The 25,522-nt window shown below is 42.9% G+C and overlaps 1 protein-coding gene across 2 annotated transcripts in view; it reads left to right on the top strand.

Moving 5' to 3' along the window:
• LOC120959111 (fez family zinc finger protein erm) overlaps positions 1-3,644 on the top strand; it is a 33,629-nt gene extending 29,985 nt beyond the window's left edge. For both annotated transcript variants that reach the window (XM_040382279.2, XM_040382280.2), the window contains exon 2: positions 697-3,644. In XM_040382279.2, the coding sequence (XP_040238213.2) occupies positions 697-2,919 (2,223 nt within the window). In that variant the 3' untranslated portion in view covers positions 2,920-3,644. The remainder of the gene's footprint in view (positions 1-696) is intronic.
• The last annotated feature ends 21,878 nt before the right edge of the window (positions 3,645-25,522 follow it).

Below are 25,522 nucleotides of genomic sequence, written 5' to 3'. Positions count from 1 at the left end.
TGGTAAAATCATTCTGGTTTTTAAACCAAAAAAAAAAGAAACACGCAAAATAATAGAAACAAAATGTATTTAGTGATTTTTGTTTGGAAAAACTAGTGCGTCAATATTGAATCAACAAAATCTATTCTCACATTAATTCAAAGGGCTTTAATTGTGCTCAATGATGGCTTTTAAAATTCAATCACCAATATTCGCATGAGCGCGTTCCACACCTCAATGCTCAATGCAATGATTTAAAGGAATGTTCCCTTTGTTCCTGAAAAAGTCTTCATGGTGGTGGACCGTGGACAATTGTTGAATTATGAAAGCAGAATTAGTGTGTGTGTTTTTCCAAAACAAACAAACAACAGCTGCAAAAGGTTGACCAATTTGAAGGGGTATTGATCGGCATTGTTTTCATCCAGAGCACTGTTTGCCAAAACATAATTATTTCGGAGGGATTAAACAATGTAATGAGGCAAATCAGTGGGAATGGTATGAATTCCGATGGGCGTGTATGCATTGTTTTAAATTGAATTCAACCGCTGGACATTGCCGTCGGTTAAAAAAGGGAGGACACGCGTATAGGATTGTTCAATCAATCATCTATTTTTTGGAACGATATGGGACGATATCATGCTGCGTGTATTAATGATTTTCCGTATGAGATGAATGCTAACTTTTCTCCTGTTTTTTTTTCTCTATTTTCTTCTGCAGAGTCCCCGTGGCATGCAGGAACCGTGTAGCCCACCAGGAATACCGCTGACAGCGAAGAGTCCCACCATGGAAGGAGCCGTCCCGGACACGGAGTCCGCCGCGGACAATGGGCCTAGTCCACATGGGCCCGTCACCACCAACACCACCACAACAACAGCTACCATCAGCCGGCCGGCCGCTAAAATTCAGCGACCTAGCGGCGGTGCCACGCTCAAGTTCTCGATCGCCAACATTATGGGACAGGAGCATGAGGATGACGAGGAGGAAGATCGTGAAGAGGAACGGCATGATCAGGAGCATGAGGAAGAGGACGAAGAGGACGAGCTGGAGGAGGATGTCGATGAGGACGATGAAGATGCGGTAGTGGATGTAGCGAGTGAGGATGAAACGATCGAGCTTTCGATGGTTTCACCGGGCAGTGGATGTTCGTTGCTGCGGAAACGTCGCCACGACAGTCACGAAAAGTCGATGAGTCCGTTGTCAGCCGCCGGCTCTAGTCCCTGCTACGAACCACCGACAACAGCGGCCAGCTCCGTTGCGGAAGCCTACGATTCCGCCTTCAAGAAGTATGTGCCCAACTCGATGCATCCGTTCGTGGCGAGCAACCGGCACCAGGAGTTGCTAAGTCAGTACCCGCTGCTGTACTACCCGGGACAGTTGATGTGTGCAGCGGCTCAGTATGCCGCCCTAACGCATCAGCAGCACCACCAGCAGCAGCATCACCATCACCATCATCATGCGGCGGCTGTGGCGGCTCTACACCCTTACGGAGCGCCCGGGCGGCTTCACAGTCCTACCCTATCGCCACCACCGACGGGTGCAAGCCTGCAGACGACGACCGTTGTGCAAAGTGCCAGCGTCCATGGTGCCCACGGTGCGATGAATGGACGCCATCTGCATGCGGGCGGTCATCATCAGCTACTGTCTGCGGCGGCTGCTGCGGCGGCTGCTGCTGCAGCGGCGGCTGCCACCGCCACCTCAGGCGGCAAAACAGGCTCGAAGCGTGCGAATCTGAACCACTCCACCAGCAGTACCTGCTCGTCACTAAGCTCCAGCGGTAGCTCGGTGGGTGGCTCCCCGGGCGGCAGTGGTCCCGATGGGTCGTTGAACAGTTCTTCCTCCTCATCGGCAGCCGCAGCAGCAGCAGCAGCAGCCGCAATGGCGGCTAAGCAGAAAACGTTCGCCTGTCCCGAGTGTGGCAAGGTGTTCAATGCGCACTACAACCTTACCCGCCACATGCCCGTCCATACCGGTGCACGGCCATTTATTTGTAAAATCTGTGGCAAGGGTTTCCGGCAGGCGTCGACGCTCTGCCGGCACAAGATCATCCACACCTCGGAGAAGCCGCACAAGTGTCAGACGTGCGGGAAGGCGTTCAATCGCTCCTCGACGCTGAACACGCACACCCGCATCCACGCGGGGTACAAGCCGTACATTTGTGAGTACTGTGGCAAGGGGTTCCATCAGAAGGGCAACTACAAGAACCACAAGCTCACGCACAGTGGCGATAAGGCGTACAAGTGTACGATCTGCAACAAGGCGTTCCATCAGATCTACAACCTTACGTTTCACATGCACACGCACAACGACAAGAAGCCGTTCACGTGTAAGATCTGTGCGAAGGGGTTCTGTCGGAACTTCGATCTGAAGAAGCATATGCGCAAGCTGCACGATGTTAGTATGGGCGGAGGGCACAAGCGATCGAGAAGCTGCGGTACGCCTCAGCAGCATCATCACCATCATCATCATCGGGGTTCACCGCTTACGGCACGATCGCCAGTACATCAGCACGCTTCCTTGCCAGCCCCACCGGCACCCCCGGTGACGTCCGCATCTGCCCCTCCGATGATGTCGAGCCCTCCGAGCGGAACCGGATCACCTCCGGCACACCTTCATCCTGCTCAGCAACCTCCACCGCAACAACAACAACCGCCGCATCATCTGCACCATCCACTGCATCTGCACGCGTCCGCACTGTCTCACGTTGGCCCTCCACACGGTCACGTTGGCCCTTCGGAGCTACAGTCCCGCACATCGCCCGTATCCTGGTCGAGTGCATCCTCCCTAGCCGCCCTCCATCATACAGCCGTAGCGGCGGCTGCTATGCGCAACGGAGGCATTGACTACGGCAGTCCCTTTCTCATGCCAAGCGGACGGCACCATCAACGGTTGGCAGCGGCAGCTGCCGTCACCGATAGTCCATTCATCGGCAAGGTGTTCTGACAGAAGTACTACCAGCAGGCGGGCATGAGCTTCGGTGGGCTGTCACCCGTGGCAGCGGCAGCGCAAGGTAGTAACACAACGACGGCGGCCATCACTGTAACGGCGGTTGCTTCGGCGGTCTCACCGTAAGAGGGCGCTCACCTACTCACGCGCTTCTCCTTGTGGCGAAGCGCGCTTTGAGTCGGAGTGGTTGCTTTGATGGTGCTGCTCGGTGTAGTAGAATTAGAGTCGAAGAAGTGTGTGCAATAGGTCTGTGTGTGTGACAAACGCCAGCGTGATTTGAAGGTAGCAAAAAAAAAAACAGATTCTAGGAAGAGTAGGGAAGTTCGATTAAAGCAGCGCTTTGCCCCGTTCCCAGTTAAAATGCGTCGTACCTAGGCAGAAAGGGATGGAAGAAAATGAATGATTTTGTGTGTTTTTAGTGGGTAAGCAGGTGAGAGGAAACAACGTCATCGTCATCATAATGCCGCGTTAGGAATTTAAGCTCTGTAGTTGTAGTGGGGTGGACATATGTTCTTGTTAGGGTTTGGGACAGGATCGCAGGATCGATTAGAAAGAGGCTATCAATCTGAGGATTTACGAGGGTAAATTAATGGAATTAATACGTTGATCGATATTATCAATATTTAAGTACATATACACACACACGCGTGTAAATGAAGTGAGCTAAATAAATCATTCGCATCGGTAAGGGATGTATGGAAGTATGGAAAAATAACATAACTACATTTATTGATTTACTTGTGAAATTGTGTTGAGAAATTATTGATGTTGTTCTATGTGTTTCTGATCTGTTTATCCCACGATTGTACCCTGTTATAGGTACTGTTCTTTTGAAGATGCTACCTTGTTATTGGTTTTTTATCATTTAAGGTTTTATTGTTTCATGATTAATTATTATTTATTTTGCTTTTTCAACGCTTAGTCTACTTTTTTATACTCTGAAAATGGGGTTTATTCTTCATTTTAGAGTTTTTTAATCAAAGTTTTTTGTTTTATTTTAGCTGCCATCCGGTACTGTAAAGTGGAATGTGGAATTTAGTTTATTATTTAGTCTATATGTCGTTAAATATGCTTACATTATTATCTCAATCGATTACTTAAAACCAGTTTTATTTAAATTATTTCATAATCATTACATTACTCTGTCAATAAATTTTACGTTTGATTGTAACAAGCTATTATCAACTTCAAAAAATATTCCAGTTCTAGATAATCTTATGATTATCTGAAGTTTATGGTTTTGTGCTTTTTGCTTACTGTTTTGTATAATTATTATAATTTTGTTACTTAGCAGTGGATGTATGATGCAAGTCTGAGTCATGTCTTCTTTAAGATACATATTGATCTTTTCTAATCTTCTTGAATTGTAGTCTAAACATTAGATAGCTAGCTATAAGATTGTAGAAATAAGCACTAAATCAAATTCAAAGCATAAACCCCTTCAAATACAAATTGACTTTTCGTGGAACATTCGACGCGGTGAGGTCCAAACCCAATGTCTATAAAAAAGGAAACCCTATTTCCCCCCTCTTAACGACTCAATAAAGCATGTATTCGCCATGATTGCGTTTGCTGGAATGTTTGCAATTTAATACGCGAACAAACCAATAAATCACAATCGATCAACGGGTTCGGAATAACAATCAACAATACACACACTAGCACACATTTATGATGCACGACCGTATGAAATATTTGTTTGTCAATAAGCATTTCTCTTCTGCCCTCCCGGGAAAAGGTGGTGAACGAGCTCCCGTTTGGTGCCTTTGGAAAGCTCGCACAAAACTTCAATTACAATGCAATATCCAGCAGTCATGCAACCTTACCAGTAAAAGGAATGGAACGCAAGCGGACGAAAGCAGCATGGCAGCTTACATTTGTTACAACAACATTCCAATCGGGTTCAATTGGTTGTTCCCAGAAGAAACAACAACCTTCGGTTCAACATTCTGGTGCTCGAACGGATATTGCAACACTGAAATCGGATTACCGCCTCCTGCGCTCACGCTGATGCAGCTGACCATAGGCCGGGAGGAGGTACTACTGTTCGTAACGAAAGGAAACAAAATGGATACCATCATTTGTGGCAATGGGCGGTTGTTTGCTGGACAAGGGATGCAACCGGGCTTGCTTTGTTTCGTTGCGAGGGACACAAAAATCGTACGTAATTGGTGCGATTTCGGTACTTTTGACGTAATCTTACAGGGTGTGAGCGTGTGTGTTGGAGGTTTGCTCGAATGGATAGGAGATTACCATGGGATAAAGTGCCTGTGTGGAAGTAAATTCTTTGAAAACTTCGAAAATTTGGTATGCGATTGTTTTTGCAGGAAGGTTCGCTCTCGGTTTTATGTACTGCAGTTCGGGAAGGGATAATCTTTGTATTGTAAATTACCTTTCACTGTTCCATGTGAATGTACGTTGAATGCATGTGAACATGTTATACAATGTATTTTTATGGCAGATCATCAGACTTTATTGGGAAGCTTACTAACAGTTTTTTAATATATTTTAGGTGTTATTTGCTACTTTATACAACTATAAAACTATTATTTGCAATTATTGATATGCGATCTTTGATTGATCTGGGGTTAAGTTTTCATTCAATACCATTTAATTTTTAATAAGTCGCAAAAGTTATTGTGATAATATTGGTATTCTGGTGTTTTATTGTTTTATTTTTTTTGTTATCTATTCCCTATTTTGTTTCCAACTTTTATTTGTATTTGATCTATTTCAGCTTTGTCTAAAAGCTGTATTGCTTTTAGCATGTTTCTATTTTCTTACAATCAATGAAAGTTTTTTATTTATTTAATTATTGTAATTTTATTATTTTTAAAGCTTTCTCAGCATGTTTAATGGTGATTGTTATAGTTTACTCACACATATAGTTTAAAAATACCTAAAAGTATGAAACGTTTGATATTAGAGCCTAATACTATCTAATACAGCGAAATCTCTCCCCGTCCCGTCATATTCCATACATTTTATATCTCTTCAAGGCGAATATTCTGTAAGCTGCATATGCGATTTGGCTGCCAAAATTCTTTAAGATGAATGATAGCTCACAACAATATTTATTTGTATATTTATCAAAGGATGCCATGCTTTTCTCGTAGCTTCTTAGATACTTCGTAGCAACACCTTCATTAGTTTTCCTCAATATGAATATCTCTATAAGCTGACGATCGCTTGAAGATTCGCCTTAGAGAGATTTCACAGTAGTTAGTACTTAGGAGCTAATTAGACACCATTGTTCTTATTCTTATTATGAAACGTTTAGTAAATTTGCTTTAATTTCATTTTATGTTTTTATTTTCACCATAAAGTTGATGTTTCATGTAGTCATCTAGGCAACTAATCTAAAATTATCAAGCAACGATTCCAATTCCCAGCCATCCCTTGGCATGGGCCCAAAAATCGTCCAATTCCGGTTGTAATCCAACTAAAGCCTAAGTCGGCTTGTTTACTATTCACCCGTTTTGCTACCGTGCTCCGAGCATGATCCCGTTTTTTGGTGTCCAAACAAAGCCACACGATATATGACAGCGACATACTTCTAGTGCAAACAAGCAAGCACACTCCATTCCCAGATCCCTTCACTCCTTTGTGTGTGCATGCGTTTTGAGCTTTCCTTTTTTCAGGCTAAAGAATAGTTCTCCAGAGTTTCGGAAAACGGTCGTTCAGGTGCGGGATACGAGATTTACGGGATGACCGACAAAGGACCATGGCAAACAGAGAAACACACACACACACACATGCATGCATGTCCCGCAAACGGTTGGCTGGTTCCGTAAATTGGTGTTGTGATTGTTTTATGTGATCTTAATCTGGCCACCGCACAATGGTTAAGATCATTAGAGGCTATTAGCAAAGCCGGCAAAATTATCTCAAAATATTTGCACAAAACACCCGAACACCGTACATACCCGACCGGGCTGGAGCCACGCTTGACCGGTAACACCGGTAAGATGGTTGGTGCGTTCCAGGATCATTTGTAGTGTCCATTCGTCCATTGTTTGTAGTTTGTTGTCGTGGTCGTGGAAACACCGCTGCCTGCTTGTGACCGTGTAAGGAACAGAGAAGATGAAAACAAACCGCATACGGGACAGGATATCCTGCAGCAAGAAGCTAACCGCCGCCGGGAGGATGATCTGTGTCCGGGTGATCATCAGCGATCTTCTCCGGTTTTCGTGGAAGGACGTTTTTTCACAGCTTAGGTGCGGTTTTTTTTCTTCTTGCGGAGCAAATTGTTGTTCCGGAATGGTTTTTGGTAAGTAATGTAAGCAAGCAACATGTTTGCCGTTCGTTAATTGTTTGATTGTTATCATATATATATATTTATTTGCGAAGGTAGCGGTGAGAGAGATTAAACGAACGAAGCGTGAAATGTAGTGCAATGTGTTTGTTTGCTTGTCGGAAGCTGTGCTGAGGATTTGAGGAAAAGTATAGCAGGGAAATGATAGTTTTTGGGTTAAAAAAATCCTAGAAAATGAAGAACAGTATCAGTATCTAATCGAATTTAATCGATTAGAATGAATATAACGTTTGCAACTTGTATCATAAAGGGATTCTTATCTTCTGACGAATATTGAATAATTTTAGTAATTTTATCCAAATGTACTCCTTTAAATAGACCTTTAATGGACTAGTTTCGAATTTTATGTTGTAATTAACGCAATGAACAATTCGTTTTACTTCCTAAATGATTATTACATGGTTAATAACAATTTCTGGATTTGTTGTACGTCCATTCAAACGCTTAGCTAACAGCGCCATCTAGTGCCAATCAAGCCGTACTATTGCAAATGATGTTTGGATTACTGAGTAGGCCATCTAAGTACGACGGACACTAGAAAGTTCACCATTTCGCCTGTGCTCCTTTGATTGCGACCAAACAAATTTGACGTGACAAATGTGGTTTTACAGGGTTTTCCAAGCCACTTCAATGTTGGTACTGAATATTTCAACCACGTTAAACGAATGCTGAAGGCTGATCGGGCGATTTCAATTCTGGAAAGCCAGTTCAAAACACACTGAACATTTTGACGTATTTCAATTCCTTCTATCCCATAGTATCGAGAGCCCGCCAAACTGACAGATTGAAATGGCTTATACCGATATTGACAAATAGTGTTACGATTTTGAAAACAAAACTTTTTGTATTGAACTGGCTTTTCGGAGTTGAAATCACCCGTGCAGCCTTCAGCATTAGTTTAACGGGGTTGAAATTTTCACTTTCAACATTGAAGTGGCTTGGAAAACCCTTTATGTGGAATTTTTTATATCGAATTAGAAGGGATACCACCAGTCTTTGAATAGCATTTACTCTTTTCTAATTATGAATTAACTTTTGTTCAATGCTTGTTAATTTGTATAAAGTCAATACATTTTGTTAATTTATTTTATAATTAAATCAAAAACTGTGACTTGGCGTCTGTTATATTTATGCACAACGAGCCACTGTGGCCACTGTCTTAAATTGTTTGATGTAACTTTATACCAAAAATAATCAAATATCAAAGTTATTTTAACTGACGATTGTGAATGTAATAACGAACATTTTCTTTTTTTATAAAAAACATTAAGAAACGACATTAAGAACGCCAAAAACCATACATTTATATGGTTTGAATACCATACATTTGTGTAGATAATACGAGAAAGAATCTACTGGATACATGGATAAAGTAACTGACAGAGGATAACATTAATTTATTTGTGAAGAATAAAAATATTTTGCATGAGTAGAGTTAATTTGCCACTATATATTAAATTATATAGCTCATTATTCACTAAAAATTTGATTATCTAGGCAAAATACAATTGAACATACTTAAAGCAATTTTTTTTTCTATATTTTTATAGAGACTTTGAGCCTATTGGCCTGATTCGCCTCTTTCTTCAAGCAATTGTTAATAGATAATAAATTATATCCAAGGCTAGGATATAATTTAAATCATTGTCCTAAAGTTTGAAATTTAAAAACTGCAGTTGCTTCCATAATTTCGATCCTTAACAACTAGCTAACGAGATACCGTTCAATCCAATTTATCCTTTTAGAAACGAAACTGTATTCAATACACCCTCCACATCCATCCTCACGGGGGGGGGGGGATAAAAATGTATCAACCATGTCGCCTTTTCACACCCGTGCAAACGATCCGTACACGCATTTTTACACTCACGCGCACATTTTTTAATTGCCACGTGCACCGGTTCACAGGTGCAATTATTAATCCAGCTACCCACAGCGCATCGTGCAGATAGCATTGGACCGAGGAAAACACAGTTTTCTTTTTAACTGTCACCTAGTTTACCCTTCGTTTCACGGGGTTGGGGAAGCTACGGATTGTTAGAGCATTATAAACGCCCGACCGGATCCGGTGCTCACCTGGGCCGCGCGGCATAATGCGGCATTAATTTCATCTTCCGCAAAGCGACGACAGATCAACAGCAACGTCCCGCAAACACTGGATTCGATTGAAAATAATTGAAATATTTCACACCTACTATCGAGCGCGCTCAACAGCACCACCGAGGGCTTTCCTTTCACTCCGTTTTCCCGAACGGCCACGGGTTGATTCCTTGTGCACAAATTTCCCTCGTCAACGGAGATGGGTGGTGTAGGGGGGGGGAGAGGTGGGGGAAACATTTACGGAATTACATCGCACGGTTCAACACCACCGGTGAATGGGCGGATTATATGGACGAAATGCGCTCATTCCTTTGCCGGGGGTTGCTCCGAGGGATGTATGAGGCACGGCAGGATCGATGGTGGAAGGTTCTTGCAACATTCATGCCAGCTTACGCGCCCATTGTTCACTTCACTTCGATGACGACGACGACGACGACGATGACGACAACGGTACTGCGTGCAGTGCAGCGTGGACATTGAAACTCGCACCCTCCCCAGTGCGGTGCCGAAAGGCCGGTAAGTATGTCCATTTTCCATTTAGATGTGTGCGAGGCGTACATATCTCCTGCTTCTGCTGGACGGCTTGGTTGCCAGGTGGACCGATTTCCGGCCGACGTTGAGGTCGTCGTCGTAGAGACAATACATCGTGCATCGTGCAGAAGTTCCCAGGGATTGCCGGCAAAGTACAAAAGACAAACGGGGATGCTCGGTTGGGTGGGATGCGAACGTTGTCACCCGATCGGGTGAGGCGAGAATTGACAAAGGTTGCGTTTAATTGGAATCATATGCGCTCTTGCACCAATTCAACCGCGTAGCTAGGTGGAAGTGGACATGGACAAGGAGTGGCAGCGAAGCAGTGTTCCGAAATTCGTCGTGGAAGGTGTGGGATTGTAAAGACGTAGTTTGAAAATGTTGGTGAATTTAACAAGAACCGAATAAGCCTAGTAAATGGTTTGGTAGAAGTAGCAACGAATTCATTCTATCATGAGTGGGCAGACTTTGGAAGGACTTCAATTTAGCTTTTAATCTATGAGAGCATCTATTATTCTTTCCGTACAAATTATATGTCTATTCTCAGTAAAATACCTTTAATTTGTAATTAAACTTCCAATGTCACCACAATAGTGTTCATTACTGACTATTTTGTTAAGAAATGGCGATTGTCTGGCTTTCCGTGGACCTAATGATGCATTTCCCAGGAATGATTTAACTATCAGCCCAATCTTTAGCAGGAGCATTGTTAAAAAGAATCCCCATCGATGTGTAAAGACAGTATCGTGATACAGAGTTTATACCAACTGTCCAACTGCAAATATGAGGTATCTGGTTTTAGGGTGGCGGTCCATGTACAATATATGTAATATTTGTCGTAAACGAGGTCCTAAAGAAAAAAACATGTTAAGCTTCATCTTGAAGCAATTAAACCCTATTTCAACTATACTGATCATGTGCTGAATGTCATCCAAACTACCCATGATAGATTATATGAAGTAACATTTGAACAATTATGCGATCAACAATTATGCGACCAAGATTTTTGTGATCATGAATTTTGCGACCAAGATTTTTGCGACCAAGGTTTTTGCGACCAAGAATTTTGCGATCATAAATTTTGTGAGCAAGAATTTTGCGAACAAGAATAATGCGACCAAGATTTATGCGAACAAGAATTATGCGACCAAGATTATTGCGATCATGAATTTTGCGACAAAGAATTTTGCGACTAAAAATTTTGCGTCCAAGCTTTTTGCGACCAAGAATTATACAACCAAGATTTTTGCGATCAAGATTTATGCGACCAAGATTTTTGAGACCAAGAATTATGCGACCATGATTTTTGCGACCATGTATTTTGCGACCCTGAATTTTGCGACCAAGAATTTTGCGACCATGAATTTTGCGACCAAGAAGTTTGCGACCAAGAATTTTGCGATCACGATTTTTGCAAACAAAAATTATGCAAACAATGCATTTGGCTTAATTTCTTAAAGCTTTGAACATTGGATGAATGTTCTGATGAAACCACAGACCGAATCCTTTAACAGTCTCGTGACATTTCAGCGGTTAAACATGCTACCTGGCCAGCAACACTTTGAACCACTTGCGTTTGATCACTAGCAAAACTTCAAACGCGACCTCTTCGCTATCACAACCGAGCAATCTCGTGTGCGCGTGTGTGTGTATATGTAAGTACAACTTTCTTCAAAGACCACATGAAACGATGCCGTATCAGTTCCTCACGATCAAATTAAAGAAACACTGCTGCTCAGGTGCAATCCAACGTACGCAACGTACGTCCCGTGATCTCGGCCCTCAACAAAAAGCCACAAAACTACACTACTCCCCCCTGATCGGTCCGAGATTTCATTTGATAATACTGTTTGACTTTTGTGGGGGGAGGGGGGGGGGGGGTAGATTGGGTTCGCCACTGCATTTTTCGAGCGCCACATTTCGTGCGCTTTATTTGCACTCACTGACTCCCCCCGACGGGATGGCATTTTAAAAGTAGGAAGTTGGAGTTGTGGCAAGAGTGCTCACTCGCTCGAGAGAGAAAAAAAACGACATCAGTTAAAAATGCTTGAGCGTAAAGATCAAAGTAAAATGCAAATACTAGCCGAAACCACTCAAACGCGCAGCTGACGGGGAAGAAGGGGAAGCGCAAACGCACGCAAAGGATGCGCGCTCGTCGTCGCTCGCCTATCTATCGCTCTCTCCGTTGGCGCAACTGAATGACACACACTCGAGCACCGCAGGACGTCCACCGTGTGTTGGAGGGCGTGAGTGATGCCACTCACCAACCGAGTTTTGGAACGTTTGGAAGAAGGAGGGGGTAGGAAAATATGGAAATTTAAAAGCATCAGTTATTTTTCCAGCACACTTGGATCCACCGAGTGTTTGTGTGTGTGTGTGTGTTGGACTTCGGCGAAGTTCGGAGATGATTATGAGTATGATTATCGTTATTATTATTATTTTATGCACATCAAGAGGATATCGTTAGAAGGAAAAAAAACATTATTTTTGTGCAACATATTGAGAGAATGGTGAAGAGATTGGTTAAATAAACATCGCGCGCATACAGAGAAAAAAAAATAGCAGAAAGTGCAAACAATTCGTTAGCAGACCAACAAGTGCAACGGGTTGACAACTGCAGAGCACAGATCATCGTCGCCACAGCACACTGCGATGCGATGTTTACCAGCGAGTGCATCGCTGTTTCGGGTAGATGGCGGAAGCGATATTAATTACAATATACCACTTGCTTTGATGTCGATTGTTGTGTGCTTGCTAGAGGAGGAAGTTCCCCCCCCCCCTCAATGAGCCGTCAAAAACCTTCGGGATGTCCTCTCTGGGGTGGCAAATAATGATTGCTTCAGCTGTTGAATGTGATTTATGTGCCTTTTTTTACAGCTTCTACGGTGCCGCAGTCTCATCCTCGCCAGATCATAATTTCCTTGTGCGATGGATGATTATGATCTGGGCGAGGATGTTCGATTCCGTTTCGATTCGAGTGCGCGGTGTTTGGCGGAGAGCGAAATCAAAGGCATGTAAAGTGGCGACGGACGCTTGGTTCGTTAGTGCGTTTGCCGGGTGGCGCGAGATGGGACCCTCTGCAAGCACTCTGGGAAAAAAATCAAGTGTGCGTGATGAAGTTCTCCTACCTCCGGGAGTCCGGCAGCAGCTTCTTCAGTCGATAATCAATGGCAAACGAGGGAAGCAAAATTCTGAGGAAAATAGACTCACAACTCCTCAAGGAGGAAGCGGACCGCTTCTTCACGCCTCTCGGGCCCTATTCTTTGTGTTTTGTTGTTGTTGTTGTAGTTCTCGTTGTTGTTCTGTGTCATTCGCTATTTGCTTTTTTCATTTGTTCCCTCTTCCCTTTCGTTTGATGGCTAATCGAACGGTTTGATGGTGGTCATTGATGTCATGCTCAATGCAAGGTGGATGGAGCGAGGAACGGCGGGCTTCTCATCGATTTCTCTCGCGTGAATAATGATGAAAAAAAGGCACGATGGGTTGGTGTTCCTTTTCTATTACTATTATCATTATTTTCTGTTTGAAGTTGAAGGATTTGCAATGAAAGGTGATTAGTGTCTTGAGCAGTGGTTTCGAAGATGCACTGTGGATGGGTTTGCAGGATGATTCTTTCACGGGACTTTCACTAGCTGTTAGAGCAAAACATACGTCAATTAATAAAAATGAATTTAAATTCAAATAAAATTTATCATTGATAAGGTAAGACTACTGTACGAAAGAACATTTTATAAGGTAGAACGATGTTTTGAAAATTTGCTATATCCATTGAATATTTTGAAACTGAAATCATATGTTATCACCCTGTTTTCAATAGAGTGAAATCTCCATACATTGAAATCACCGATCTGGTGGTAGATTTGTCAACTCGTACGACTTAACAACATGCCCGTCATGGGTTCAAGCCCCGAATAGACCGTGCCCCCATACGTAGGACTGACTATCCTGCTATGGTAACAATAAGTCACTGAAAGCCAAGCTCACTTCACTAAGTGGGTACAGGCAGGCCTTGACCGACAACGGTTGTTGTGCCAAAAAAGGAGAAGATGAAGAAATCTCTATAAAGTATCCAAGTTGGTTTGAAGTATCCATGAAACCACTGGAAAACCATAGTATCCTTTGACCAATATTGGCACCCTTCACGATTCTAGTTAGTTTTTTGTATGGAGTTTGACAGTTGGAGGCTGAAATCATGTAAACACTCCATACAAAACCACTTACAAAACTAGCCTTAAATTTTCAGAGATTCGCTAGAATTACATTCGAGTACCTGTTCGAAAACACGGTGTTATTTACATTTATCCCAAGGTGCATTAATGAGATCAGGTGATGGAATATAGAATCAAAGTGTATGTAGTCCAAGTGGTCTCATATCATGTTTTTATAACCGAATTCGAACATCACTTTTTCACAGGACGGGTGAAAACTTTTGCTCAAACGAGCTTTCTAGAGGCTTGACGAATACATAAAACACTCTTAAAATCTTCATTCAGAAGCAAAAGCGATACAAATCAGCCTTCTAAATTCATACTCCTTGGAATAAGCCCACCTGTATGTTATACCCACTTACATAGCTGCTCGAAAACTTCTATACAATGTAAACAGCTGACAGGCTGAAATTTCAGCCTACGAACATAAAACGGAAAAGACCCCATTGTTGTTAACTGTCACCTAAGAATTCATCTTACCGCACGGATCCATACAGTTTAATCGCGCAGTCACACGAGAGGAAATATACAGCGAAGCGTCATTAGTATGACGCCTAACGACTTAAGAATTATATCTAATGGTTCGAAAATACCAGTTATATAAAGTTATTTTAGTTATTTAACATCGCTTTATGGTTTTCCTAGGGGTCAAATAGCTCTTTATCCTGGTCACGGCACCAAATTATGCATAGCATAACAAATAAGCTCAGATCGTCTTCGAGGCCAAGAATTCAGGAGTTATTTTGTTAGAATTTTTGAAAGGAAATAAACATAAGAATATATTTACCATAAGGTATGAATATATTCTTATATTTTTATCCTCTCAAAAATACTTACAAAACAGCTCCTGAATTCTTGTATCAAATACCATCTTCTGCTTATCTTTAATTCATCAAACAGCTGCATTGTACATCGATTGACAAAAGATACTGCAAAACAAATACTGCGTAAAAAGCTTCAATTCAATTAATTACTAAAAGAAAAGAGAAGAGGTTAAGTTTTGCGTAAGTAGGTACGCTGAATCAAACTCTGAATTAAGAAACAATTTTGCCATCCTCCCACAAAACCAACCAACTTGCAGCTGAAAGTTCGCTACCGAACCTAATGTAATTAGCTTGCAAGTTAACTGGAAACGTTCAGTACCGTGTCAAAGGTCAGATGGTCCATGTTTTGGTTTACATCGGTCAACCAAAAAAAAAAAAAAAACTCCCGATGAAAACAAAACCCCAAGCTCAACAGATTAATCTGTTGCCAAAACACTGTGCCACAAAACAGGACTTCTGAAGAAGGAGTCAATGTCGGCAGGCGTGCAGGGAAAACTTCTTCGGCGCGCAAGAGTAACACGATACTTCGGTGCACGCGCAAGATGGTGAAGGCGGCACAAAGAAGAAGAAAGGTGAAGACCCTTTCTTCTCTTTCTTCTTCTGCTGGAGGGAACCACCTGAAGTTACAGCCACGGTTTTGGTCCAGCTCCAGGAGGTGTTTAGCGTCCCGGACACGATGCGCTTGATCGATGCAGCGCAACTTCCAAACAGGCTTGGCCACTGAACCGAAGCTAAATGCAGGCAGGCAGGAATGCGAAAAAGGCTCGATCTTTCCTCTTTTTTGTTTGCCGCTAGATCCCGTAACGAAAGGTGGATTATCCTTCATTGCGAAGGGATCTGTGTCCTCCCGTGCCTTTGAGCGGAACCGATCGGTACAGTTCGGTGAGGGAGGGAACGTTAATTCGAGGTTTCTTTTTTTTGTTGGACTCGCAAGCCAAAGAAACGCACAAATGCGCTGAAAGTTGTTGCTTTCACATTGTACTGTAATGTACAATTGCATCATTAGTCATTAGTATGGGAGGAAGAATGCTTTCTTTTGGACCAGCGTAAAAACGTAACAATCAAACAACTGCATTGCTCGCAATGTAATTATTAACAAAACAAGAACTGCCAGACCAACCCCACTTGAGCTTTTCCATCGTGCGGATGGGTGAAAGGAACGGATTTGGCCAATGTATGTTTTGTTTGGTGGGTGGAAATACTGGTAAAGGCAAAAAATGGCAAGATGCATCGGACTCGGACGGACTTCTAGGAAAAAGTCCTTCAATGTCCTTCAGAGAGTTTGGTTCTCTTCATCTGAAGTGGTTTGAGGATGGGTGTTTTTTTAGCTTGTGTAACTTTAAGCAAGCTGAAAAGCATATCTTCCAAGAGTGAGTTTAAAAATGAGGATTTGTTTTATCAGAAGAATTTTTCAAATAAATACAAATTACGTGCCTGAAAAGCTTTTCAAAGTATCGAAATTGATAATAAAATTATTAACTGCAAATATTTGAAGGTGCAATTTAAAGCCACTTTTGCCCAACAACATGTTTCCACCGATATTAATATCGTACATCGGTCCATAGTGGGTAAATAGGATCCTCTACACACTCACAAACAGACACAAATACCAAGCCCATGAGCGTGCCGTGAAAATTCCGTGCCAAAATATGTGCCGGGAAAGCTTATGGAAACAATCTGCCCCGAAAAGTCAACGACGACGACGACGACGACGACCAGCAGCTACACCACGCCCACGCGGAACGCAGATGATACATGGGTAAGGAGGGGGAATTTTCCAGATTTTCCCCGCACCGATGTGCTCTTTGCTTTACCTGATGTATGGCTTCCATTTTCCTCAAATCAAAATTATCAAAAAAAGAGGGAATAGAAAGAGAGAGAGAGAGCGCGTATAAGAGTGAGAGAAAGAGACACCTAGCGTGTGCTTCATAATTCATAAATCGCAACGCGGGTATGTCCTTGTCAGGTCCACCCACTCCCCTCTTCCGCCTTTTTGGCGAGGGGGAGAATAGTCGGGAAAATTATTAACCACCCAAACCTGGGCCCGAGCATTTTCCCGCTGGGAAGGAGCGGGAAAGGAACACAATCAAACAGAGATAAAGAGAGTGAGAGAGCATACGAGAGCGATATGTAACGCTGGTAACGTTGGTTTGCCTTTGGAGTGCTTGGATTGATCGCAACAATTTCGGTTTTGACTTCTTTTCGGAGCGCAGCAGCAACATTTTGCGTATACTGCTGATGCGTATTTCTGCGGTGCTTATCGCGCTTTGGCGTGTGTTTGTGTGTTTCCATTTTGCGTTGATTAATTGATACTTGGCGGAAGTCGAGCCGGTCAGATTAAGACGGTGATTGCAATATAAACACTCCAAAAAATGGAATGTTGATATTTATGGATTAATTATTAATAAACATTTCAGAGATAAGTATGGATTTATAATGTTCAACATAAAAATCGAATATTCTCAAGCTGGCCTGGAGATGTTTATGCTGCCTTAATTTGGTATGAACTGTCTTTGCGAGATTTGAAGCTAACAAATGAAGCAAACTACACTAAAACAAATAAAAATAAATAAATAAACAAATACAAAAATATTCGCTTATTCGCGCACCTCTTCTAATGACGTGATTTTCTCGCCTCGACACGTGGAAAAGGCAACAGGAGCAGAAATCATTTCTTCAATATTAAATGAACCACATTTTTAACGCATCCTTTCTTCATACAGGCGTACACATATTAATTTCGCATCCGTTGCCACACACTAACGTCTCCTTTTTACCGTTAGTGGTAGTCTGTTTTAATTCCTTAGTGTTACGGCTTAATGCTTTTGCTCCATCCTTCCCTTTGCTTAATCTTGCTGCAATGGCGTGATGTAGTTGTTGTTTTTTTTTGTTATCAAAACCGCGACTGGGCCATCATACAAATGATGAATGTGTCTGTCTGCCTTTGCCACTGTGAATACGATTTTATTCCTCCTTTTTCGCCCGCACAAACGATTTTCCCTACCCCGAAGCGGTGCGTTATTGAAACAAACAGGAAAAACCCACCTCATTGATGGAATGTTGATCCGCTCATCCGCTTGCGGGAAGGCACGCGAGGAAGCGAGTGAGAAAGCGGGAGCTCATCACTTATACCACGCTTATCTAACAGTTACAAACACACACACCCACTCAAAAACACACAAAAAAAGCGAAACAAGCTGCCAGCTGCCACCGACCGGTACGGGATAATTCTGCAAAAACATACACACAGAAATTCCACAAGCTGGGAAATGAAATAGGGGAAAAACTGGTCGCAGTAGCCGACGCCGTACCACCGTGTGGTGGGGGAATGTATGTGTGTGTGTGTGTGTTTGTGTGCATCTTTATTATCCTCAACAACACAAACACACACACACACAGCATCAAGCAGTAGGCGACGGCAGAGGATTGTATTCAGGGGCGCCGTGGGGACGCTTTTTTCTCGCCATTTTCACCTGCGCGATGGAGATTTTCACGCAAATGGGAGATCGGCAGCGGACAGCGACTGCTCCGACTGGTGAAAGAAAAGCGTGTCCGCCCAACCGGTGTGAGAAGAAGAGGAAGGAGGGGGGGATGTTTTCTTTTTGTGTACCGGTGCAATTATTTCCACTTTAGTATTCATTGCTTCAAATCCATCTCTGGTTCGTTTCGCGCCGGGTTTGGGGGGGACAAAAACGCCATGCCAGGTTTTGTGCACCCCTTTTTCTTCCTACATTTTGAAAGTATGAATGTCCCCAGGGTGGGGATGGGTGGGTGGGCTTTGTGCCACGGTATAGCTCAGGGGGTCCTTCTTGTGCTGCTCCCCTGCTGCTGCTGCTGCTTCGAAGCGTCCGGGAAAGAACGCGAACGCTGCCGTGTAAATACGAATTTGTGGAAGTGTGCAAATTTGTGTGGCGATCATAAATATTAATAAGAAAATGATTGTTTCATTAGGGACGCCAGCCGGGCGCTAACGAATATTCGTGCGCGGGGTTTTGTTCGCACATCCCGGTACCGTGTCATGTGTGTTGCAATTATCCGAAGAGCAAAACTGCGAGATAATTGTGAAATTGTGTCCGGGTCGGCAACTTGGGCTGGGGTTGGGCGGGATGTGGGTGTGCATAGGAGATATTGAAAGTGTGATACTCGGAAAAGCGATATTGATAAACAGACCCACAGCCCACACTGGATTGAAAGGATATGGTGTATTGGATGGGGATAGGTTTCAAGAGGTGTAAATACTGAACTGCACATTGCTGTATTGCATATTGATTCGCATCTGTTTATGGAATGAATGCAGTGTGGAGAAGGGATCGCGTTTTTCCATAATAATGTTTACGCAAGACGGTTTAAGACACGTTGAACCTTGAGAGGTGTATGAATAAGACCTGCATTGATTGATATAAGTTAATAATGACGTATCGTTGTCGAGTTTTTATTCATTTTTTTGTAGGTGGAAATGCAGACCAAATACATCCAGAAAAGCAAACAAAAGCACGAGTAAAGTGGCATAAATTATAATCGAGCAATACGAGGATTTCTAAGTCACTTTCGAATGTAAACATTGTTATTCACCACGTACAACATGTTAATCCACATGAATTTGATGTTTCATTTCCATCACAATAATTATTAATTTCTTCAGCATGATTTTCAACACGATTCAAGCTGAATTGAGTTTGACAGTTCTTTGTGATGTGTTGAAATTCATGTGTAGAAGCTGAAATTTCATTTTGAAGCAAATACACCATTTGGCAGCTGTTGAAAAACATCTTGAAAGCGATGAAAAATTATGTGCACATTCGAAAGTGACTTGGACAACCGTGTAAGAGCGTAAAACTTGATTTTGTATGCTATGAAACTTTATTTCAACGACAAAGAAAATATCAGAAAAACAAATAAAAAATAAATAACAATTAATGTGAAATAAGCATTTACAATAAATTTCAATGTGTATTAAGTGTTTGGAGCGGGTGTGGAGTTACTTTGAGCTTACAGAGCTACAATGAGCGAAAAGAGGTCGATTGACCGAGCTGTAGTGAGCGTCTGGGCTAATCTGAGCTACGGAGCTACATGGCGGTTACACCAGTAGATTGAGAGATGTAGATTGAGCGTGTGGAGTTGCTTTCGAGTTTACGGAGCTATATTGTGGGGATTGAACTGAAAATAGTTAGAATAGTTAGGAGCTACATGCATTTACAGTGCGTGAAACTACATGGAGGGCACAGCATAAAAGAACTTCGAAGAGCGCGTGGAGTTACATTGATCTTAGAGAGCTAGATAGAGCTGGCAGAGCTACACCAAAACAAAAACAAAAACACGTCAACATTTCTGGCAATAGAACGTGTTTCCGCATGAATTCCTCAATATCAGAACTCATAACGTCTTGTCGAACCTGTCTGTAGTTGTTTAAATGCACCATATTTGCAAAACAGATTCCCACTTAACGGATTATCACACAACTCATCCTACCCGATTCTTTGCGTTGGCCGACCAAAACCAACGTGAAACCTTATTCCTTGGTTTTGCCACCGTACAGAAGAGATACATGCAAAACCATGCTCATCAAAACAGGGAAAGAAAGCGGCAAGTCGCATGCCTTGTATCTGCATGCCCTCTTATCCCAAAGGGATCATCATGGTCCGAGTTATTGAAAGCGTCACTCCCTACCCCAGAAGGATGGAAGGAGCACACAAAAACAGCATTTGTGAACCGTTCGTTCTTCTGTCCTTTGAACCCTTAAGAGACCAAAGCCACGCGTTAATGAGTGGGTGGAGAATAGCATTAACGACATAATTAAGTCGAATTATCCTGCTGTGACCGATGATGCTACCGAATGCCCAAAGAAAATGGGAAGGAATTCCAGGCAAAAGAAATGCAGTTTTGTGTGTGTATGCGTGTATTGTCGTGTTGGTGACCACAGGGATTAACAATATTTGCATTTGCCAATATATCAGTGCAAACAATCGAGGAAGTGGTATTGTTAATACAGGTTTTTGTTTAAAAGGAAATCTCACTCAACTCAGGTCAGCAGGATCCCTGTGGTGCGTGTAGTACAATCGTCTGGAACTTGTTCTCACGCCAAAAGAAACCGCCCGAACCCAACGGAAGCTACTGCGCCAATCAATGGTTTGCTTGTTCCGGGCTCATTATCGCTTCGTGAAAATCATGTTTTGGCGTGTAATACATCCTATGGGACCTCCGATTCTGGTAGCTAATGAGAGAGAGAAAAAAAAGAGAGGATTAGGATTCAAGGTTGCAACCTGGTACTTTTGGAAGAAAATGGTGCGATTTTACATATTGTTGGACATGCTTTTAACATGTAAGTTATTGCCTGGAAGCCTCGCAAATGTTCTCTTTCTACGACTTCCATTCCTACTTACAATGTCACACAAGCTAATAGTTGCACACTGTCGGGCCCGCCGTCGTACAAACACAAAAGGACACGAGCCCATCCTTAGCGATTACAATCAAAAGTAAACATAGTATGCGCTGCCTAAAGTTTGACAGTTTTTTATCTTCTTGTGACTAGTTGTGACACACGTTCCCCGCGCGCGCGTGTGTGTTTGCTCGCGGAAACCCTCGAAATGATGTGGTGACAAAGTGTAACCGACCGACCAAAACGTTTTGGGACAGCGAAACCACACCAGCGGATGCATCGAATATCACCCCCTCACCAGTGTTGAGTGCAACTGAAACTTGTCCTGTACCGGTTTCCTCGGGAGATTCTCCATGTTTCCCTCCCCGTGTAACCGCGATGACACAGGTAAGCTTTTCCGCAAACAATTTCACCCATGAGCGAGAATCATGAGCCGTGTGGCGTTCCGTGGCATGGCTTGGTGACATCAAATCCGCAACGCAAATAGTCAGTGCGTTTCGAAATGGTAAAACGCCGGGCCCGATTGAGTGTCACTTTTCTTGGGCAACAATTAAACGCACATCGCTGCCAGACCAGCAAGAGCAGCAGCAGCAGCAGCAGCAAAATGGAGCACAATACGGTAAAGAACTTCCGAGTCGAGTTTCGGGGCTCATGCGCGCGCGGTGGCCCATTCAAAGGCCAAAAGAGATACACAGACACTCACAAACATCAAAGCAAACAAACCAACAACAATTCCGGAATCGATCCACCGGGGGTAGAACAGGGTATTTTGCTGCCCAGAGGCCACAGCGCATACTGAGATCTGGATGGTGGAAGGTTGTTCCGCAGCGTGCCCTTCCATCGCATCGCCTGCTGCGGGAGCAAAATGATGCCGCGGTAGCGCGCACCGGCAAATATTTGTCCAGGATAATTGATCTTTTTCGCTTTCATGCCGTGCTGCCTTATGTTCTGCCTGCTCTGTCTTCTGTATGTATACATCCTGCGGGTGTGTGTGTTGCAGGGAATCGAATCGTTTTCCTCCGGCCGGGCCGTGTTTTTCGAAGCGAGTTCCGAATTTCCTATTCACGTTTATTCGGGACACTCGATTTTGTTAGCTTTGCGTGTGTGTGTTTTTGTGTGCGTGAAGAAAGCTTTTTGTTCCTGCTTCCTTTGCTCTATTGGATGTGAATTTCCACCTTACTCCCATGCTGATAGTAGGCCATGGGTTAAACAGTTCCAAAACCCTGCTCGGCAGGTAATTGTGTTTGTTTCATATGCCGGAAGAGCATTTTGGAATGAATTTAGAAGACTTATTATTGAAATTTCTTGTGTAGTAAGGTTAAAGAAGGACAAACACATGATAATGTTTTTATTAAACATATTAATAAATGAATGATGTTTTTAAAATATAGCAAATAAGCAAAAAAAGTAGATAAAGAAGAGCAAACTAGAGAAAAAAACGATCTAAAAATAGATGAAAAATGGATTAATATTTTTATATTTTTATGTTCCTGAGGAGTTTATTTTATCCAGCCTCATTACATTAAAAAAATCCAAAATTCACAAGTTATTAATGGTTTGAATTTATATGCCCAATTCTTACGTTTCCCCTTATTCCAAATCCTATCCAACTAACAATAGCCCTGTTTATGCATGCACTCTCTGTATGCCTATTGTTTAATTTCTGATTTCAAACAAAAAGAAATTTGTTTCCCAACAGCAAGGATTTGTCTTATTGTTCCAGAGCAAATTAAATATTGGCAAAACTAAGTAATTCGCGAAGCGAAAACATGCTCGTAGTCCGCTCTTTGAGAACCTTACAAACAACTCCTTAGACACAAGGTCCACCGTGGAAACGGGCCCAGTTCCCACAGGTGCACCCCGCGAAGTCATCGCGCCACGCTCTGGCCAACCTCCAGAAATGTGAAGGAATGCCCCGTTTTTCGATGGGCGGTGATCTGACTCTGTCCCCACAGTGCCCGCAGGACTTCCTGCCATACTCGACTCCTGACGTTGGGAGTCAATGTTCCGGTCGGTTCTCACCTTGCCAAGCTTTGTGTCCGAGTCTGAGACACATTCCGACGCTTACACAAGTCAAATCAACGCCCCAAAAAGCAAAGACGTCCACGGTGTTTGCTCCTCCCAGAGTTGCGAGAGAGAGAGTTGGGTTCTTCACCCAGCGGCTGAGCGTAGCCGACAACGTACGTCTATAATTAAGCCAGCAGGGAATGGCATTCGCGCACCCATCGCACCCATGACCTCATGCTAGGACGGCCCTTCTAGACCCTACCCTTCACCCTGACGGCTGAAGCGTTTTGATTTTGAGGTCTAATGAAATAATTCAACCCTCACATCGGCCCCGGATGCTCACCCCGGGAAGAGCATCGGGCATACCTTCTTTTTTTCGGCAGAGTTCTTGAGATCACGGATTTTTTTTTCTGCTTCTCTGTAGGATCTTCCAGAACCATCAATACCATATCGTGCTCTAAAGATGGCTTCGAAGATGTATTGTTGCATGCTTGAGTGCTCTCCGACGAAAGGCAACAAAACTGCGCCCAGTTTCGGTAGCAGTTCCTAATGCTTCTTCTGCTTCCCCCAAAACCTTGCCCCCGGGGATCGCTTCCTTTTTCCGGCTTAAGCAGCCGATTAAAGGCAGCGTCGTGGGACGGTTCGACGACTTTGGACAAATGCGTTGGATGCGTCCGTTCGCGTCCATTCGGGGTTGGATTATTGACGGGGTGTTTGGGACGATGATGATTCGGTGTGATTCCGATTCGGCGAAGTGTATTTGGTGAGCAGTGAGGCAACCCAAAAAAAAAGGTACAACAATCTTCAAATCAAATCATTGCTTCAGCCACAATCAGCAGCTGTGAAATGGATCGAGTGTGTGTGTACGCGTTTCATGCTTCAAAAATCATTGCTGCCAAATGTTTTGATGATCTGTTTTGCCAATAAAGAAAGGGTCCGAATAAACGGGAATATCGTAGACGTAGCAATCGGGAGGTAATAGATAGATCAATTTTAAGATCTTAATCGATGCTATTTCATTGAGAAGCATGGTTCTTTGAGGCGCAAAGCAACAAAGTATTCGATTCTGTAACGATAGAGTATTGGGAGTTGTAATTCATCTGGCCAAGAATACCTTAATATGCAGTTAGTAAAAAAAGAACTAGGGAAAAGAGTATAATCGTTTGTATGATATGATAACTTGGCAAAGAGATCAAATCTTCAGATATTGTCCTTAGTTGGGAGCTTCTTTTAGAGTCTTTGTTCCCAACAACAGCAGGAAAGACTTTAAAGATGGGCTAGTTATTGGTATTCGTTCAAGATTTGTTTTTTGTTTCATACTTCTTGCAGAACCAAAGCCCGGAGTTTTCATTAATAATTTAATTAATTTGAAATTCTGTAGTATTCCTGATAGTCTTTCATAAGCTTCTATTTCCAATTTTTAACACTTTTAAGTTCAATGTTTGTACCAAAAATAAGTCCAAGCCACCAACGATAGATCATTCAAATGATCATGAATATTGTTGAGATATAAATATTTGCTAATGATGTTGAGCTTGATGCTTAAGAAAACCCTGTTAAAACGTTCAAACACTAGTTTAATTGAGCGCGTTAAAAATTAATCATGTTGTTGTAAACCACCGACACCATGCCGTGTTGGACGATTGTTTGATTCCCGATAAAAATGTCAACCGGCCGAAAAAAAACGCCCAAGCAAAGAAACAATAGACGGATATTGAACCCGCCCAAACGTTAGGCCACAACACATCGGGACAAAACAATAAAGACCACCACAACAACTCTTATGCATATTTGCATCACAGCCAGAAATGTCATTGATGTCTGCCCACCCGTTTATAAACCGTTCAATGCCACTCCCCGTTTCCCCACGGTGGCGTGGCGGGTTTGGCAATGGGAACAAAACTTCCCATTCCCAGGACAAAAATCCCTCCTATGGTGTGCAACGGGCTGCACCAGGGATCGACCGCTTTCGTATTTTGGTAGAAGAGTTGGAAGTTGGTGGTGAGAGTGGAGTTAAATCAATCCGTTAGAGCGGGGGCAATTTGGCATAGAAAACGACGACGATGGTTCCGATTCGAAGTGTTTATGAGTGGTTTAAAAATGAATAAAACACCCATACTTCAAACTACTGCAAAAATGTATCGACTCTAAAGGTAGCTCAAGAGCCGGTGTGTGTGCTCTTGAGCCAATTTAAAGGGCCTTGCCTTGAGAAAAGCGTCCATAAAACTCTGTAGTTACA

This window comes from Anopheles coluzzii, chromosome 3 (assembly GCF_943734685.1).
Source record: "Anopheles coluzzii chromosome 3, AcolN3, whole genome shotgun sequence".
Lineage (NCBI taxonomy): Eukaryota > Metazoa > Arthropoda > Insecta > Diptera > Culicidae > Anopheles > Anopheles coluzzii.
The sequence above is the reverse complement of the archived record's forward strand: the minus strand, read 5'-3'. Positions and strand labels throughout refer to the sequence as shown.